General features: G+C 37.4%; 3 protein-coding genes across 18 annotated transcripts in view; 2 read left to right on the top strand and 1 right to left on the bottom strand.

Moving 5' to 3' along the window:
• The first annotated feature begins 1,227 nt into the window (after window positions 1-1,227).
• On the top strand, window positions 1,228-9,238 carry LOC108032595 (sodium-dependent nutrient amino acid transporter 1). 2 transcript variants are annotated; one of them, XM_017106514.3, is made up of 8 exons: window positions 1,228-1,561; window positions 4,439-4,616; window positions 4,759-5,116; window positions 7,297-8,038; window positions 8,104-8,203; window positions 8,266-8,442; window positions 8,510-8,604; window positions 8,793-9,238. In XM_017106514.3, the coding sequence occupies exons 1-8, from the start codon at window positions 1,490-1,492 to the stop codon at window positions 8,967-8,969; spliced, it is 1,899 nt and encodes a 632-aa protein (XP_016962003.1). In that variant the 5' UTR covers window positions 1,228-1,489; the 3' UTR covers window positions 8,970-9,238. The 2 variants fall into 2 exon arrangements, with proteins under 2 accessions (XP_016962003.1, XP_016962013.1); XM_017106524.3 differs by having other exon boundaries at window positions 1,229-1,555.
• Window positions 9,239-9,467: 229 nt separating this feature from the next.
• The window catches only part of LOC108032254 (small conductance calcium-activated potassium channel protein), a 72,617-nt gene continuing 63,114 nt past the window's right edge, over window positions 9,468-18,970 (bottom strand). For all 14 annotated transcript variants that reach the window (XM_017106130.3, XM_017106131.3, XM_050890618.1 and 11 more), the window contains 6 exons: window positions 18,437-18,547; window positions 18,094-18,221; window positions 16,534-16,603; window positions 16,057-16,158; window positions 15,791-15,963; window positions 9,468-14,877 (listed from right to left, as the gene is read on the bottom strand). In XM_017106130.3, coding sequence (XP_016961619.1) covers window positions 14,712-14,877; window positions 15,791-15,963; window positions 16,057-16,158; window positions 16,534-16,603; window positions 18,094-18,221; window positions 18,437-18,547 — 750 coding nt within the window. In that variant the 3' untranslated portion in view covers window positions 9,468-14,711. The remainder of the gene's footprint in view (window positions 14,878-15,790; window positions 15,964-16,056; window positions 16,159-16,533; window positions 16,604-18,093; window positions 18,222-18,436; window positions 18,548-18,970) is intronic.
• Window positions 14,874-18,970, top strand: part of LOC127012518 (uncharacterized) — a 33,930-nt gene continuing 29,833 nt past the window's right edge. For both annotated transcript variants that reach the window (XR_007766014.1, XM_050890619.1), the window contains exon 1: window positions 14,874-15,088. Coding sequence is in view for 1 of the 2 variants with exons in the window: in XM_050890619.1 (XP_050746576.1) it covers window positions 15,042-15,088 (47 nt within the window). In the remaining variant the exon portion in view is untranslated. The remainder of the gene's footprint in view (window positions 15,089-18,970) is intronic.

The following is an 18,970-nucleotide window of genomic DNA, read 5'->3' as shown; positions in this document are numbered from 1 at the left end:
GGAAGGTTTTGGATGTTTTTCGGAAAAGATTTTGATTGCTTCTAAAAGAAGGTAGGTATGGAAGTGGGCAGTAAATTAAAAAAAGTTTATAATAGAAAGATGGTTCCAACATTTAAGCAGGCTTACTTTTCTACCAGAAAATCCTTACTCTCCTATTTTATTTTATAGTTATCCGTATTATATTTTTATCTGTTTAAAGGAAGAGACATTTTTTAACACCAGGAACTCTGCGGTTATAAATTTTCAATACTGTAATACGAAATATTTGTTGATAATCAAAAATCCTTTTATTATAATGGATAAGTAATTTACCTATTCAAGACCTAAGAAATATGTATGTATATTGCTTATTTTTTTTATCACGAGTAAGTTTGCGATTAAACAAAAATAAATATTTCAGAAGCTAAGCCTTTAATATTAATAGAAACCGTATAATATAAATGGTATATATATAATTATAATATAATGTATAGGTATATAACTTTTACAAGACTTGGAAGTAGGTATATTATTAATATTACTTTTTGAATACTTAAGAACTAAGTATATTAATGTTTTTACTTTTTCAAGACTTAAGAAACACTTTCTCAAAAGTTTAGAAATAAGTATATTACTATTATTACTTTTTCAAGACTTTAGAAATAAGTATTTTATTATTATTACTTATTCAAGACTTAAGGAAAATGCATTTTATTACTTTTTCGAGACTTTAAAAATAAGAATATTATTATTATTCCTTTTTCAAGGCTTAAGAAACACTTTCTCAAAAGTTTAGAGATAAGTATATTACTATTATCGCTTTTTCAGGTCTCAAGGAAAAACAGCCTTCTATAACTATACCAAGTTTGGAATGCCATCCCAATCTCAACGATTTAACCTTCTCTTAACGATTTTCTCCGAGTGCAGACTGTTTATTTGCACGCCGACCCATTATTGGGTACACTCCGTGCGGATTCTTCTGCCTTTCGGTGGGTACTTCCTTATCCGAGCATTGGAACCCCCGTTCTGGCCGATCTTCGCGAGCACTGCGATCGCCCGACGAAGAGCACACGAGAGCCCGACTCCGCACTTCTCCCCCTGCCTCGAGTGCAGGGGCACCGAGTGTATTACCTGGTACAGGCACTGCCGCAGGTTTTCTCTGAACGGGCGGGCACGAATGTGTGTGAATAATTTCACGCTTATTACCTGCTGAGCTGCCTGACTTTGGCGGTTCTTAAAGCGGCCAGCACTCGTAAAATTCTCAGTTCCAGCCGCGGCATTCACGGCACCACAAGCGCGCCTCCAGCAGCGCCAGAACCTTAAAACAATAATTAAGAAACCGCTCCGAAACTGCAGTTGGAGTTGCCAAACCAAGCATAACCAAGGGCTGGTCAATGCAATGTGCTAATTATAAAAAAAAAAACACAAGCAATTAAACAGCCAAACGCGAATAACCATCAGCAGTTTTTAACAAAAGCAAGCGGAGTCGCACCCAAAACTGGAGACAAAAATGGAGCTGAAAGGCGTACAGCCGTCGAATGGCACCGCCAATGGAACCACCAACGGGCCGCCGGAAGTAAGTGTAAGGAGAAGAAATCAGGGCACCCATTGTATCCCTAATGGAATTGCCTTCGAGTGGGCACTCGAAGAACTCAAGTGGCCAGAACAGAACATCAGATTAGAAACAGCGAAACAGTGAAACAGTCGGTAAATTAAGTATACGCCCCGTGTGCCCGAGACATTAGCTAACCCCTGCATATAGTCTGTAAACCTATGGGATATATGTATATGTGCACAAATTTATCAAGTTCCCCTGGACTTTCACCCAGAATTATGCTCTCGATTGCAGCCCTTCGCCGTCATATCTGTCCCACACATTTCGCTCAGTGTGGCCTTTACAATCTCCGAATGACTTTATGATCATTGTGATCATTAAGGCAGTTAGGGCTTAATTGCAGGCTAATCGACCGACAAACGAAAATGCGATTTACGGTCCACCCCGAAATAGGGGGTAAAAGACTTTGTCAGGCGGATACTATATGCATATCTTATACGCTTTACGACACCCTGCGCCACATAAATATCCGGCGAGTACAAGACTACGTCTTTTGTTCTATTTAGAGCTCAATAGTGCCCTAAAAACGTTAGTTATCTGGGCAACTAGCGTCCCGCTGTAGATCAGCAAAAGCTATACTATACACGCTATATGGCCGAAGAGCTGGAAACCAGTTTTCACTGCAGCAGCCATAAACTGACGGGTAAATAATATAGATGAGTGTTTTACGAAGTGACAAGTTCGCTTCGCCTCCCGCCATTATATATTACAACATTTCCCAGAAATTGCAATGCCATATAAAAAGATATAAACCGAATTGGTTCTTATAGACGTTACCAAAGTTGGTTATTAAGATAAAAGACATAAAATTTGAGTTCTGGGACCTCTTAACTTAGAAATATATCATAGCGAGAACTCTAAAGATCTCTCACAAATACTTTCTATCTCTATAGCTTGGATCTTGAATAATATCTCGATTTAGAATCAAGAGATAGTATTTTAAATGATTCCGCAGTTACAAGCACATCTCTACCTTAATACCTACATGTAAATCAAGGTATTTCCCCTAAAGAGTCATTCTACCTTGCATGCAAAATGCAGATGCTCTGTAGATCATCAAGGTTTTTTTTTAAATAGAACTAATTGATTTATATAATTGGTTTTTCCCCAGAGGGAAGTCCCCAATGCAAGGCTACATTAAATTGCGGTCAGCATAAGTTGAGTTTGTGGCCAATACAATTAAGGTAGTTCCCAAGATAGATTTTCCCAGAGTGCAGAAAAAACCCTCAATTATGCATCAGATAAAAGACAATCGGTTCAACAGCCTGCGCTGCAAACATAGTCACACTTATAAATACCTTCGTAAGGCATTCAGAATGGAAAGGTAGTAAGAAGATTGTAACACCTTTGCCTCTGGAGATAAAAGTGGATAGGTAAACAGTTGGGGCTTCGCCTATTTCATAGATATACCATTTGTAGATATGTCTCGATGATGCAGTTTCGTTTTCATTTACCTCCCTAATTGCCCTGGCTTTCCCGCCCCACGCCCACTCCCCCAGCTGAGTTATTGTTTTATTTAAACAGCTTTTTTTCGAATAGTACAAATATGTAAGCGGCAAAACTGTTCTCGCGCTCCCAGCACTCTGATAAAAAATAAAAAACAATAGCAAAGCCCCCCAACAGCTGCTGCCGTGCAAATAGATGGGCTGCAAATAGATTTCGACAAATGGCAATCATATTATTACAAATAATAATAGTCAAATTGTAATTTAATAATGTTGCCAAGTATTTCACGAATGTAAGTTATGGGTAATTTAAGAAAAAATACCTTTTTGGAGATGCTTTATAGTGTAGTAAAAACATTCCAAAACGTCTTATTTGACATTCAATTTTATAAGATTTTCAGAAAAACTTTTACATACGACTTTTTGTTGGTTTCTTAACTAGAAAATTGCAAAGCTCAGTAATGATTTTCTAAACTACAAAATAAATTGTTTTTTTTTTCAAATGCCTTAGTTCCAAGCGACAACCCACAGATGTTTTTGCTCAGAACAAATTAGTCTTTTCAAATATTAGTCACTGCCTGGAATTTTATTGTCCTATTAAGGTGTGAATAGTTTCGGATCTACGTAATTTCTTTCTTTTGCTTTATTCAAGGTAAAGTTTTAATAAGATTAACAAGATATATGATAACTGTTCTAAGGTATTTTAAGATAAATTATGCGATTTTTCACAGTTGAGCTTTAGGCAAATTTTATTTCCCCTAATCGGGTGGGCGTGATTCGTAATATGTAATTGTTATAAATAGAATTTAACTGAGGTAATTACCGTAAACAACTTTATGACTTTTCTAAATGAACTTGTCGCCGCCATGAGAGGGATTATAACCCGCATTTGCTTACTACCGTGATGATTCGGTGATCCAAACTTACATTCACATACAACGTCAAGCTCCTAATCACCCTTGAATGATCTGCATAAGAAAGTAAAGAGTACCTATTTGAAAATCGCATTTTTAAGAAACTTTTTGTAGCCCAATAATACTTAATCGATAACTTGGGCGCCTTTCTTGAGTGCCTACTTGAAAGTGATTCTAATCTAATCATAATTGGGCGAACTAAGATAAATATTCCATAATGGGCATATATATGCACTATCAGGTGAAGTCTGGTGGCGCATTAATTTAACATGTCCATGGGTTATCTGACATTGGATCTGAAAATGCCGCACGCATGACGCGAACGTGTTTGCCCAAGAGTCCAAAACTCGTGGCTTGACGGATGCTTAAATATTTAGTCATGTGTCTGGTATTTTTGCGGGCTATTAAATCTTGTATTCCCCGAATTGCGATACCACTTGGCACACATTTGCTCAACAATATTGGCAATTCGCTTTTACTTACAGAAAACAGATGCCGAGAAGCAGACGGAGCGTACCAATTGGGGCAATGGCCTGGAGTTCCTCATGTCCTGCATATCGGTGTCCGTGGGATTGGGCAATGTCTGGAGGTTTCCATTCACGGCCTATGAGAATGGAGGAGGTGCCTTTCTGATACCATACATCATAGTGCTCTTTTTGATTGGTAAGGATGCTGAATCTTACGGTTTTTGTTCATTATCATAAAGTATAACATTTAAATATCTTTTATACTTATTACATGATATTTGTTGCTATCAATTTAGATATATTTGATGTTTCGTTATATTTTTTCTACTCTTTTCAAGGTAAGCCCATGTACTATTTGGAAATGATCATGGGACAGTTTACTAGCCAGGGAACCGTGAAGATCTGGTCGGTAGTGCCGAGTTTTGTGGGTGTGGGCTATGGCCAGGCCTTTGGCACCATCTGCATTATCTCGTACTACTCCTCCCTGTTGGCCCTGACCCTCTACTACCTCTTCGTGTCCTTCCAATCGGAATTGCCGTGGTCCTATTGCCGTGATGAGTGGACCAACTGCGTGAACTCTAGGCCCCAGGAATATTTGGAAAACCTTCTAACTGGCGTATCCCTGGCCAATGAATCCGCCAGAAATGTCAGCACTTTTGACACGCAGCTCCAAAGCAGCTCCGAGCTCTACTTCCTGTAAGTGGAAAAATACATTTAAGTTCAAATACCGACAACCTTTAAAATAGGCAGTCATATTTGATGACTAAACTGCGCTATCCAATGTTGGTCAGAAACAAATATTTTGGTAAACAAAATTTATAAACAATTTATATTTCAATTTCTTTTCTGACTAGTGTTCAGTAAGCTACTCTTCTCATTATCACCTGTGCGCTGCACCTATCTGTAAAGCAGATTAAGGTTCCTGGTGATGCATAATTAGAAATAGTTATTTAGCGTAGTCTTTTTTTTATTTGTATTTCTCTTGTTGTTTATGTGCTAAATGCAGTCAGTGACAAATAATATCGAGATTTCGCTGATATGTGTGTCACATCTTTATTGGCTTGCATGAAAATGCATGCAGCTGAAAATCCGCAAAAAATAATGTTTTTAGCAAAAATCTGATTTCTCAAATAACACTAATTCCTACAAAAAGTGCGAAATTTTGTCAAAAAATTTTTTTTTTTTAATAGGAAGCCAGCTGCTCAACACAGTCGGTCTTTTAGGTGTACGCCTTGTTTGGCCAAACTATGATTAAAAAACCGGAAGGAAAAATCGTATTTTTGACAAAATCTGAATCTCGTAATTTTGCCAAAAGCCGGAATCCCATTTTTCGCCATAAATATTTAGTTTTTTTTAGCTGTATAACGAAAATAAACGTCAGATCGAGGAATATCATACGTCGCTGAGCTCAAAATTTTTAACCTTTTAGATTGTTTGCAAAAAATCCTGATGCACCCCCTTACAAAAATTGCGAAAAATGTTCAAAAAATAAATTTCCCTTAAAATGATTGGGATCGTTAGCAAAAGAAGCCAACTGTTTTTTGACCCATTTTTTCAATTTTTGTAAGGGGGTGTATCGTGATTTTTTGAATTTCAGTTTTTTGTAGTTTTTAGTCAAAAAAACAGATTTTTTTGTGGGTTTTTAATCGTAGTTCGCCCAAATCAAGGAGTTCAGCTGAAAGACCGACTGTTTCGGAAAGCTGGCTTAATTTGCTATCGATCTGCATCCCTTAAAGGAAAATTTATTTTTTGACCCATTTTTTCAATTTTTGTAGGGGGTGTATCGTGATTTTTTGAATTTCAGTTTTTAGTCAAAAAAAACAGATTTTTTTGTGGGTTTTTAATCGTAGTTCGCCCAAATCAAGGAGTACAGCTAAAAGACCGACTGTTTCGAAAAGCTGGCTTAATTTGCTATCGATCTGCATCCCTTAAAGGAAAATTTATTTTTTGACCCTTTTTTTCAATTTTTGTATCGTGATTTTTTGAATTTCAGTTTTTAGTCAAAAAAAAACAGATTTTTGTGTGGGTTTTTAATCGTAGTTCGCCCAAATCAAGGAGTTCAGCTGAAAGACCGACTGTTTCGGAAAGCTGGCTTAATTTGCTATCGATCTGCATCCCTTAAAGGAAAATTTATTTTTTGACCCTTTTTTTCAATTTTTGTAAGGGGGTGCACCGTGATTTTTTGAATTTCAGTTTTTAGTCAAAAAAACAGATTTTTTTGTGGTTTTTCCTTTGTAGTTCGTCCAAATCAAGGAGTACTGCTAAAAGACCGACAGTCGGTCTTTTAGGTGTACGCCTTGATTTGGCCAAACAATGATTGAAAATCCGAAAGGAAAAATCGTACTTTTGACAAAATCTGAATCTCGTAATTTTGCCAAAAGCCGGAATCTCATTTTTCGCCATAAATATTCAGTTTTTTGGCTGGTACAACGAAAATAAACGTCAGATCGAGGAATGTCATACCTCGCTGAGCTCGTTGCTTAATTTCCAGTCTATTGGCATTCAAAGCTCACAATTTGTAACCTTTTAGATTTTTTGCAAAAAATCCTGATGCACCCCTTACAAAAATTGCGAAAAATGTTCAAAAAATAAATTTCCCTTAAAATGATTGGGATCGTTAGCAAAGGAAGCCAGCTGTTCAGAACAGTCGGTCTTTTAGGTGTACGCCTTGATTTGGCCAATATGCAACTGAAAAACCGTAAAAAAAAGTGTGTTTTTGGCCAAAATCGGATGTCTTAAAAAGCTCGATTCAACTCCTAATAAAAATGAAAATTTGTCAAAAAGAATAAATTCGCCAAAGGTTTATCCATTTCTCAATGAAATCATTACTTTTCAAAGTCATAAAATAAGGTCTAAATTTTGGCCATCCTTTTTAGGAATGTAGTGATCAAGGAGAAGCTGGACATATCGGACGGCGTTGGTGACCCCAGTTGGCAGTTGACCCTGGCCCTGTTTGTCTCCTGGGTTGTGATCTTCCTGGTCATCATGCGTGGGGTGAAGAGCTCCGGCAAGGCGGCCTACTTCCTGGCCCTTTTCCCGTACGTAGTGCTGTTCGTCCTGCTGATAAGGGCGGTGACCTTGGAGGGCGCCCGCGATGGCATCCTCTTCTTCCTGGAGCCGCAGTGGGGGGAGCTCTTGAACCCTACCGTCTGGAAGGAGGCGGTGGTGCAGTGCTTCTTCTCCCTGGCCGTCGGCTCGGGACCCATCATCATGTTCGCCTCGTACAATCGATTCGACCACGGGATCTACCGGGATGCCATGATTGTGACCACACTCGACACGCTGACCAGTCTGCTGGGTGGCATTACGATTTTTGCGATACTGGGCAACTTGGCGCACAATCTACAGATCGAGAATATCCGCGATGTGGTGCGAAGTGGCACGGGACTGGCCTTCATCTCGTATCCGGACGCCATATCAAAGTTCCAGGCGGTTCCGCAGCTCTTCTCGGTGCTCTTCTTCTTCATGCTCTTCGTCCTGGGCATCGGATCCATTGTGGCGCTGCAGAGCACCATTGTGACCATCATTTGCGACCAGTTCAAGGGCTGGAAGTACTGGAAGGTGGCGCTGACCACCTCCGTGTGCGGGTTCCTCATGGGCCTGGTCTACGTAACGCCGGTGGGTTTCTTATAAAATATCTATACACAATATCACATTTAATCATAATACATCTAATGTTTCAGGGTGGTCAGTGGATCCTGACTTTGGTGGACTTCTATGGCGGTACCTATGTGGTCTTTATTCTGGCCATTTTCGAACTGGCTGGCATTGTATGGGTTTACGGTGAGTTTACACTTGATAGGCAAAAATTCCACACTTCTCATGACTTATTATCATCTTTGAAGGTCTTCAAAACTTCTGCGATGACATCGAGTTCATGTGCAATCGTCGGGTTTCACTGTACTGGCGGGTGTGCTGGTCCTTCTTCACGCCGGTCATGATGATAATCATATTCATTTACTCCATGGCCACCATCGAACCAATTAAATACAGCGAACTATATTTCCCTGAAGTCGCCAATGGTAAAGAGTTATTTAAAAAGTTAATGCTTGCATTTTAGTTAATTGTCGTTTTTATGGCCACTTTCAGTTGCTGGCTGGCTGCTGTTTGCCATCGGAGCTGCCCAATTTCCACTGTGGGGCATTTGGTACATCTCCCGTCACTCAGAAGGCACCCTTTGGAAGGTAAGACTTGATATAAATATAAAAGATATAGTTATTTTTTTCTAGATCATTAATTATAAATTTAAATTCCAAAAAATTTATAATAGTAACTAACTATAGTTCTTTAAATTTCTTTTTGAAATTTTCTTATAAATCATTTCCAAATTCCTCCACACAATTAAAACCGAATGTATCCCATTTACTTGCAGTCCTTTAAGACCTCCCTGAAGCCCAGTGATCGATGGGGCCCTGCGAATCCAGATATAAGGCGTGAATGGGTCGTCTTCAAGAACCAGAAGGCCGCCCAGAGAGCCGCCCGGAAGGAGACGTCAAAACTCGGCTTCTTCTGGCGGAAGTTGACAAATTTCTGCGGCAGCAACAAGTAAAAGCCGATGTATAGAACAGGGAGCAACGGCGGGGATATCGTGGGGATATCAGAGATTACGATTAACCATAACCACTTGTTATTTATACATACATATACGCCATTGTCAGCCTCTATGAAGCCATCACAAATGCGAAGCAATCCTTCGACCGAATATATCGCATCTATCAATAAATAAATACCTTTTTTTTTGTTATGCTTTGTAAAAACTTTTCCTATAAATGTGATAATATTGAGCAGAAAAAAAATAAATTATTGTTATCAATGAAATGTGTATTGTGTATTTTTTTTGGTACTAACGGGACCAATTAAGGAGGTATGGGTTTTATAAGAAAATACAAAAAATAGTATTGGAACAGTATAGAATACTATTAAAATTGATTGATTTGTATCTCTTCACAAACACTGGTAAAAATGGGAAAATAAATAAATCTCTTAACCAACACTGGTAAATATTTACTACAAAGCCCAATTCCAATTCCAAATAATAACACCAATATTCAATTTTTACTTTTATTTTATTTTTATTCAGTTTTTGTTTGTTTTTCTTTCATACAAAGCCCTTTATTATTGTTAAAATTTCAATTATTCTCTTTGGTTTTTCATCATTAATTAATAATTTACAGTTTTATGAGTTTTCCTCTTTCCCCTCGACTTTCATCGGCCTCCCTCTTGTTATGGTTCTTCTTCTCCTCACCTATCGCTTCCTTGGGGGGTTGTACATTATAACAGTACAGCAATTGATTTTATGTAATATGGTAAATTTGCTATAAATAGTGGGAATTCTTATGAGGTAAATGCTTAATGAGCAAAAAAAAAAACAATTACAATCGTCATCAGATCAGATCAGTTTATACTACATACATAATACATATAATATATATATGTATACAAAATAACAAATCGTAAGTCTAATAAACATTCTTAAAATTCATATCTCAAATACAAATACAATATTTGCTTTAGCTGTTAGTTGTTCTTAATTTGTTTTGGTATCGGTTTTGGTTTTGGTTTTGGTTTTCCTTTTCCTTTTTGTCCAGAAATCGACGTTCCTAACATTTTGGGATCGTTTTTCAATCAAGCTTTTTACTATTTCGTGTATGTAGGTGTTGGTTTTAGGATTTGTTTTGGTTTTTTTTTTTGTTTTTAAATCGTAAAATACTAATTTAGCAAATGTAGGCACCCTAAATATTAAAGCTTTTGCAAAACACGGTTCCTCGATAAGATATAACAATATATTTTGTTTGGGGTTCCCCTTTTTAAATTTAAATATACAATACAGTAAATTCAAAATAAACTATTTCATTAGCCACTGAATTTTTCGGTTTTTTTCTTTTACTTTTTTACTTTATTTCTTTTAGAAATTACATCTTTTTTCCTTTTAAGAGGTTTTAATTTAAGTTTACTTCAATTTTAGCATTAGTGTAGGTTTAGTTTAAGTTTAGTTTTAGTTGACATTCGTTAGTTAAGTTTTGGGTTTCTATTAGTTTTTCTTCTCTTTGTTTAATTCATGCAATGCATTCTAGTTTACTTTGTATTTTGTTTTTTTTTTTTTCAATAAAAAATTGTTTCTTCCTCCTCTTAACTTTTATTGTTTTTTCCTTTTAACATAATAATTGTTTTCCATTTGGGGTTTTCTTATTAGTTTGTTGTTAATAAATTGGTCTTTGCTTCGGCTTTCGATTTAGCTACTGAATACATTACTATAATACATATAAAGTCAAATATGATCTTATTAGTGTGGGGTTTTTGGGTTTTTTGGTTTTTAGGCTTTGGTATATACCTCATAGACCGTCTGTACATGTATATACGAGTATATGTGTGTTGTATATCTAGATATTGTATATGTAACCTTATATATTTTGCATACCTCGCTCTAGTTGGGGGCTTGGGGAGGGGGCAGGGTGAAGGGGGACATTTTTGGGAGGACCCTTTTCTAGTTCCTAGCGTGTAAATTCACCAAAACGACTGCGTTTTCTCGTCATTACATTTTCGGTTCGATACTTGAATCCAGTTTTTGTAGCGTTGGCATTGGCTGGGCTATATGTATGTTCTATTGGATCTGGTTTGGCTAGAAGAGTTTCGGCTGAAGCGTGATTCTCAAAGTACCCCTTGAGCTCTATGATTCGCTAAAGAAAAGAAAATATACATTCGTTTTCGATTCAATGCTGGTTTACGTGAACAGAAGGACATAATGTACACAAAAGCTGGACGTGGGACTCGGACCTATGTACGACGTTACGAAAGTCAACCAAGGACATTGTGCAATACGATCCTCATTTGTGGTTCTCTTTTTCTTTTCTTTTTCATATCCCAGCTCAAAAGCGGCTAAAAATCTTCGGTATTATAAATTGTTACTGTTATGGGTTTAGTTCTTGTAGGAATTCTTTGTTAGTTGGTTTGCTTTTGCTTTTTTGGTATTTTGGTTTAGAATTTTTCGGTATTTTGTATAATAAAGACCTGTCTTTGGAAATTCGGTCCCTCATATCAAAGTTTTTGGTTTTTATCTCGTGTTTAAAGGTATTTTGTGGGGCTTAGGAAACCAGTTCAAACGGGAATTTGATCTTGTACCAATTACTCAATTCATTTCAATTCAATTCAATTCGATTTGATTTGCTTCGTATATCGTTAATTGTTAATCGTATATCGATCTTTGTTCGGTATTATTTTGCGTATTCGTTTTTTAGTTGTTGTAGAGTTGAAACCCAAATATGCATAAATACATAACGTTAAAGCTGGGCGCATTCCATATCTCGTATCAGAATCTGTGTGTTTTTGTGTGTCTCTGGGTGTCTGTTCCGATTCGATAACCGATATTTATCGATCACTTTTGGTATTCTTCTGATGTTCTGTTCTGTTCTGTTCTGTTTGGTGTGTTGTCGTCTTGTGTAGATCTTTGTTATTTATTGTGATAAAGCTATTTTGACAGCAGTCTTGAACGTTCTTTTCAATTTAAATATTCAATATTATAAATAGGTATACACACATTTGTTTAAGGGTTCATTTAGTTGGTTTGTTTGTTGTTTCTTCTCCTTTGTCTGGGATTTTTGTTGCATGTATATAAGTTAAGACCTATCAGACAGTTGGGAAACTGTTTTTTTTTTTCATAAAATCAAACTCAAGCCAGGGGTTTTGTAGATGTGGTAAATCAATACGGCAAAACTTTGATGCTCTTACTAGTTGGCTTAAGTGGACTGCATCCTATGGCTATATTATCTATAGTTTACAGATATTTTGATCCTTTCTGGCCCTGGTTCTGTATAATATGCAGAGTCTGTCTTACTGACTGGGAAATTTTGGGGGGCGTGGCGTGGTAGGAACGGGGATTTCTGGGGAGGATGGGGCACTATTCGGGGAATTCAGTTGTATATCTCTTTTGCTTTCCATTTGGGAGCCTAACAAAGCGTTAGAAGGTTGCACATTACCTAAATGTTTGTTACTTTACTTTTGCTTTGGTTTTAAATAACTTCGATGCTCTCAGTTAATACTTTATAGTAAGTATATAGTATATATAATGTTCCTTTTAGAATCTTTAGAAAATCTTTACGTAGCTCGGCCACTTCTGCTATTATGCCTACACTATTCTGCTCTACTCTTTTCATTTCCATTTCCATTTTCAATTTCAATTTCAATTTCATATTTCCATTTCCATTCGCCTCTCTTCATTTCCGGTTCTATTATTTTCTATCTGGAGCTTGCAGTTTGTTCCGTTGTTACACATTTACCAGCTAGTTTGTATATTAATGCGAATTACCTTTAATATGTTACAAAATCTCAATTAAAATTGTTCACTTTAGCATGTAGACTATACTAAATAGGTTCGTTTTCTTCTTCGAATTTCCTCTCAATTGTTTCTTGGTTTTGTCTACGCTACTATATCCTCGTCAACGTCGTTCGAAAGCTATTCAGGTTCTTAATTGAGTTAATAATTCTTGGTAGAAAAGAATGGGCCAAAAAACAACAACAACGAAAAAATATATATGTATATATACTATATATATTATAATATATGTGTAGAAAAAGAAGACAACAACAAACTTGTTTCCTTTAAACATGTTTCGTTAGTTTAGTTAAAGCCAGAGCTAGTAGATGTTAAGTAAGAACTCTCATTTGTGTGTGTTTGTTTATGCTTATCCTTGGGGTTTTTTTTCGCAGATTTTCGTGGTTTTTCTTTTCATTTACTTAGTTTTCTTTGGGGTTTTCTATCTCTTAGTATTTGGTTTTCTGGTTTCGCTGTTTTCTAAATCTCGTAACATACATTTTACAGTTAGATAGTTTTTCATTGTTCTTGGTTGTTGGAGGGGGGGATAATCTTTGTTTTTCTCGTTTTACTCGTTTTGTGTATAATTGTTGGGGGTTTTTTATGGGTGGCTCGTACGCTTTCACTTTCGCCTTGCACACACAGTCAGGTCAGACACACATCCTTCGGATACAGACATGTACACATATGTATCTCTTTATATATATATTTACACACACATTTTGGACAGACGGACACTAGAATTTGCCATGTTCGTGGATGTTTTGCAGTTGCTGGGATGCACCGGAAACGGAAGTGCCAAGGGGGTTGCATTTCTCTGTGGGAACATATGTCTGGGCTTGCAGTTCTACAGGGGATATACCGATAGACAGATACCGGGGTGTCGGATTTTCCAGGTTTTCTATGGCTATTTCTGCTTTGCTGAGCGTTATTCGTTTAGATACTTCGATTCTACTTGTACATGCTGCTGTCCTACGATCTATGTATGCCCTATGACCTTACTCGCTAACCATTTTCGCTCTGTACACTCGCATTCACACCCACACACACTCTATGCTATGTTATGTTATGTATTTTAGTATGCAAGTACAGGCTGCCTTGGCCCAAGGTGAAGTATTACAAATACATTTAGCCTAAAACTTAGAAAAAAAAAATTTACATAATTGTATATATATGTATACATATATTCTGTTTGGTTTTTTGTCATTGTTTTTTTTTTGGGTGTTTTTTGGGATTTTTTTTTTTCTCTGGGTTGGGCTATACATCCATACAGTTACGGATATATAGGGTGTGTATGTATATTATATGTATATGCTAACATTTGACTTTTTTTCTCATCTCGAAGAGGCTTATTTACAAAAGGCCGAGTTCGAAATTCGACTTGTAGAATTACTAATATTACTATTACCTCTATTATTCCTATCACTATAGCTAGCACTATTAACTACTATTATTGCATACACGTTCTCTTTTCCTAGTAAACTTATTCGAGGCAATCGGCTTGCCACGCTCCGTCGCGATCGGTTCGTTCATCGTTATCGATTTGACAATGCCACCGCTAGTTCCGCTTCCGGTCGCCGTGAATGCCGGCGTCGAACTCGACGGCGGTACTGTACCCATGGGCACACTTTGCTGATCGGGCGAACTGTTGCTATTCGTATTCGATTCGGCATCTTCGGGTATCACTGATATCGGTTTTATCTCTCTTTCCATATCCCGCCCACCTATCGGGTGCAAAATGTGATGGTCTTGCGATTGTGTCGATGATTCCGATAACGATAACGACGGCGATGGCCCGCATTGCCTCAGCGCTGTCTCGGCGATTGCGAATTCGGGTTTAGACTTTGACGTAGACATTGATGTTGCTGTTGACTTTTGGGGTGCGGATGTTGATGATAATGATGATGTTGGCCAGCATCGATCCGGCCTTATTGTTAGCATCTCGATGTTAATCACGGAGTTGGAGCGCTCTCTTTCTGATATTCAGCTGCCGTATTTGTTGGAAGATGCGTAGCTATTAACTGCAGATCCATTTGATGGCATGTGAGTATCAGGCACTAAATGTGGTGTTCTACTAGATATAGGTGGCAAAATAGGGCTTGTTGGCCAATGGTAAGTAGCAGCGGCGTTATTGGATGAGGGAACACTTCTATGCAAAAAGCAGTATGTTAATTGTCGTTATCAAGTACGCTTTCAAAAATAAATCAAATTTTTGTTTCTGTTTTTTCTTTTTTGTTTATTGTTTTGTAGTTGTTTAATGGCGATGGTTTGATTCGATGGAAATCATGAAATGTCAGAGAGAGATGGAAAGCCATGAAGAGTCAATCAAAAGAAATAAATAGTAAATTGAAAGCCCTAAGGTAAGTGTTCGTCCAAGGATAGAAACGTTTTCAGGAAGAGCCAACAAGTAACTTTGAGGATTTTTATTAGTTTTTCTTTGGTAAATTTACTTGTCGGGCCCTTCTTGTACTTCTTTTGAAATATATAAAATTATAGCAAAAGGAAAACAGAAACGAAAGAGTAACTTCTTTACTGCAATTGATTTTCTCTAAGATATAAACTATAATTTCCTCAATCACAGTCTTAAATCACTTGAATCTTGCATAGAAGACGGAGTAGGTTTCTCTTTTAATATATACAATTTTTATATATTTTTTTTTTGGGTAGCCACAGGGATTCCGGGTTTTGGGTTGTAATTTGGAGGTATCAAGTGTGTGCAATGGACAACTACGGAATATATATTTACAGATGAGTACGCGAGATGACGGAATGGTTGGGTTTCCTGGGGGGATGTGGGGGATCTGGGGACCCCGACTCTCCCGGCAAGGAGACAAACGACTCGCAGACGAACGAACAAAAACAAATTGAAATGACAAGCACAAATCTCGCCTTAATGATATAGACATATGGATGGATTTGAGTGTGTGTCTGTGCCTTGGATGAGGATAATGGGCATGGCTCATAGACATATAGAGATAGACAGAGACAGAGACAGACGAAGAGAAAGAGACAGAGACAAACAGAGACAGAGAGAGGCGAGAGAAAGAGAAGGGGGGACTCACCTAGAATGGGGAAACAGCATGGGCGCTGCATTGAACATCGATTGGGGCGTTGGCGCTTGAATGGGGGCAACTGCAGCTGTGTCAGGGTGTAAAAAGTTCCGCCGCTGCTCGATCCGCTCCTGGTGCTGGGTCAGACATCGAGACAATAGGTCTGGAAGGCTTTCCATGTGCTCCTGCAATAAAATATTTCAAAAGTGGAAAGGGGGGTGGGTTGGGTTTTTAGTAAATCACGAATCAAATACACCAGCAGCGATTGTTTGTCATACTTGTATGCTCTGCATTTTGTCCTCTAGGTTGGTTAGGCGCTCCTCGATGGCATCCTGACGGCTAGACATGTCCGATATTATCTCGTAGACCGTGTTTTGTGTCTGCGAATGATATTCACACAATCACAAACATGCATTGCACATCCGCTCAATCACAATTCAAGTGTATGCTATAATGCCATACAGTCGAACTTCGATAAATTTGACCTCAAACAGAAAGATCTCAAAGTGATTTTTCTGAACTAATCTTTTACAATTATCTCATCTATAACAATCTATTAAAATCGTGTTATCGATACAAACTGACGGATTTGCTTTCAAAGCAAAATTCACTAGCACTTAAACGTTTTTTGCTTTTAAAGCAAAAATCATCACTGTGTTATCGTCTATCGATTTTCTGTAGTACAGTTATTTTAAATAGTATTTGAAATTAATCTTTACCGAAGTTTGACTGCATTTTTTCTATTTTCTAACTACCTTGGCCATGTCAGTTATTGTGTTTGCATTATCCATTAGTTTGCGCTGATCCATTTTTACTTTTCGCAACCTGCATCGCATCGGAAGAATCATCAATATTATAGAGAAAATTATTGAAATTCAATTTGATAGCAACGCCAACACATAATACTAAGCGCGTAACAATAATTTGGCATTTTCTCACAATAAAAAACACACTTACAAACGAATATCTTTTTGAGTGGGAAAGAAACTTCGTTTCGTCGAGACGAAAACTCTCTTTTCCATTAGGGAAATACACTCAAATAGATCAAATTTACATCTCGGACAAATAAAAAGCAGTGCGTTTCGAAACCTTAAGAGATACATATACAATTTAGTATGTCTGGTGGTTAAACATAGTTTTTTTAAGTACTAGATCTTTCGAATCGCACTGCTTGTATATAAGATTCACTGAAAATATTATTTATTGGTTTATTATTATTTTTATTTGGTGTGAAGAATTCGTTGTGCCGTAGTTCATAGAAAGATTTATAGGAGAGTAAGCAAAAAATTCCATATTTCTTTTTGGGCGTTAAAATTGCAGAAAATCGTATCGTGAAAGTATCATCATATCATTCGGCTGATCCCCAAGCCAATCCCCGTTCAATAAAAGATGAGGTGAATGTGTGAAACTAAGACGTTACACAGGATTAAAATGGGACGGGATCAGAAATTTTGGACAGAGTACAAGAGTCGGGTGTTACGAATGCAATGGGATGCTGTGATGGCTTTGATTTGATTTTTCGCTTGGCGGTTAGTAAAATATGATAACATGATGCTGGGCACTAGGCAAAAGCACAGATGATATTGCGATAGTTTTAGATACGAGATTCTAGAATATTTAACGCAGCATGCTAGGTTATGTGGCTAGTCTCGGTTATTGCATAACGTAAAAACAGGGCTTTACAACCTATTTACAGGCTAGTAAAACGAGTTCAATCAGTTGTGGTTTCAACATTTCAGTTTAGTACTTGGTAGGTATTTATCGTTTTAGTATTTTGATTAGTTCGTTTTTGGTTTGGTTTTTTTTTTTCGTTTAGGTTATACTTTCATTACGTACGGATGTATATACAGATATCTGATGGATGGCTTTCCCAAAAGCTTGTCTACGATTAATTGATGGGCACAAAGATGATTCGATTCTAGTTATGAATGACGGGGCGTTGGGACGGGAAACAGGACAGGGTTAGTTTTACGAACCAGGAAACGGATACTTTTCGATCTTTTTGCAACTAATCTGACAAACATATAACGTACAGATATTCATGTGGACAAATGAGAGCTTGTTTCACGGAAATACTATGGATAGAGACGAAAAGCGACAGAACATAAAGATCAATGATATCCCCAATGCACAGACCTTCGGTTCTAATACTATTTCGATCTGATATCATTTCGATTGTTAGTTGGTTCTTAGGCACTCATTTCGATTTAGGTTATTATCGTTTTTTGATTGGTAATCGTTCTTAGTTGTTGGTTGGTTTGGTTTGGTAAGTTGTTTGGTTGATTGGTTGTTGATAGATCTCTAAAAATACTCACGCATATATAGCTAGAAGGAACTTTCTTTGGTGGGTTCTTACACGGCCGGGATTAACCCGTTTTACTAGTCTTGTATGTTTGTAAATGAGCCAAGTTTCACGCAGAACATTCGCCGCAGCATTTTTCAGCTAAATTTTGGTCCAAAGAAGAAACGTATACAAAGTAATTAGAATGCAATATGGATATACATGGTATGTACATGGTATATGTTTGATTTTTTTAGTTTTTCGTTTTTTTTTTCGGTATAGAATATGGTACGAGTACGAGTATCTCCGGTTTGGTCAGTCGGTCGCATCGAATCGGATCATATCTTGAGAGTTGAGACTTGGAACACGATCAATACCCGTTTGGTCAACTGCGTGTCCATCATGAAGTTGTGCACATGCTTCTCGGCACGGGTCAGCTCCAGTTTCCGGGAAACCACGGCCACTAGTAGAGCCGTACAGCCGGCGCCCTGTAACGACGATGGGGAGAGTGGTGAGATTGGGCTTTGGATTTCGAATAGCGCGCGCAACTGAGGTGAGTTTCTACCGGATCTGAGATCGAAGATCTGCGATCTAGGATCAAGGATCTGGTATCTAAGATCTGGTATCTGGGAGCCCGGACACCCAACTCCGTAAGTGCATCTATTGGTTATACCTTTTAAATGGTCAGTTCCAGAAAATTGCCTTATTATTAAAAATATATATTTTCTGATTTAAGAATATATTCGTGATTTAATATTATAAATTCTGATTTAAGAACACGCTTATTTTTTGTTGTTTATATATTAACAACATTAGTTTTAAAATGCTGTTCTAGTAAAAAATATTTTGCATTAACCAACACACTTTTGAAAATATTTTCCTATAAATATTACATTTAGTAAATAACATTA

Source organism: Drosophila biarmipes, chromosome X, assembly GCF_025231255.1.
Source record: "Drosophila biarmipes strain raj3 chromosome X, RU_DBia_V1.1, whole genome shotgun sequence".
NCBI lineage: Eukaryota > Metazoa > Arthropoda > Insecta > Diptera > Drosophilidae > Drosophila > Drosophila biarmipes.
The sequence above is the reverse complement of the archived record's forward strand: the minus strand, read 5'-3'. Positions and strand labels throughout refer to the sequence as shown.

Excerpts from the sequence above, each read along its gene's own strand:
- LOC108032595 (XM_017106514.3), top strand. The coding sequence starts at position 1,490 with ATGGAGCTGAAAGGCGTACAGCCGTCGAATGGCACCGCCAATGGAACC. Across the intron at positions 4,617-4,758 it reads CATAGTGCTCTTTTTGATTG|GTAAGCCCATGTACTATTTG; the intron begins GTAAGGATGCTG and ends ACTCTTTTCAAG. Across the intron at positions 8,204-8,265 it reads TGGCATTGTATGGGTTTACG|GTCTTCAAAACTTCTGCGAT; the intron begins GTGAGTTTACAC and ends TCATCTTTGAAG.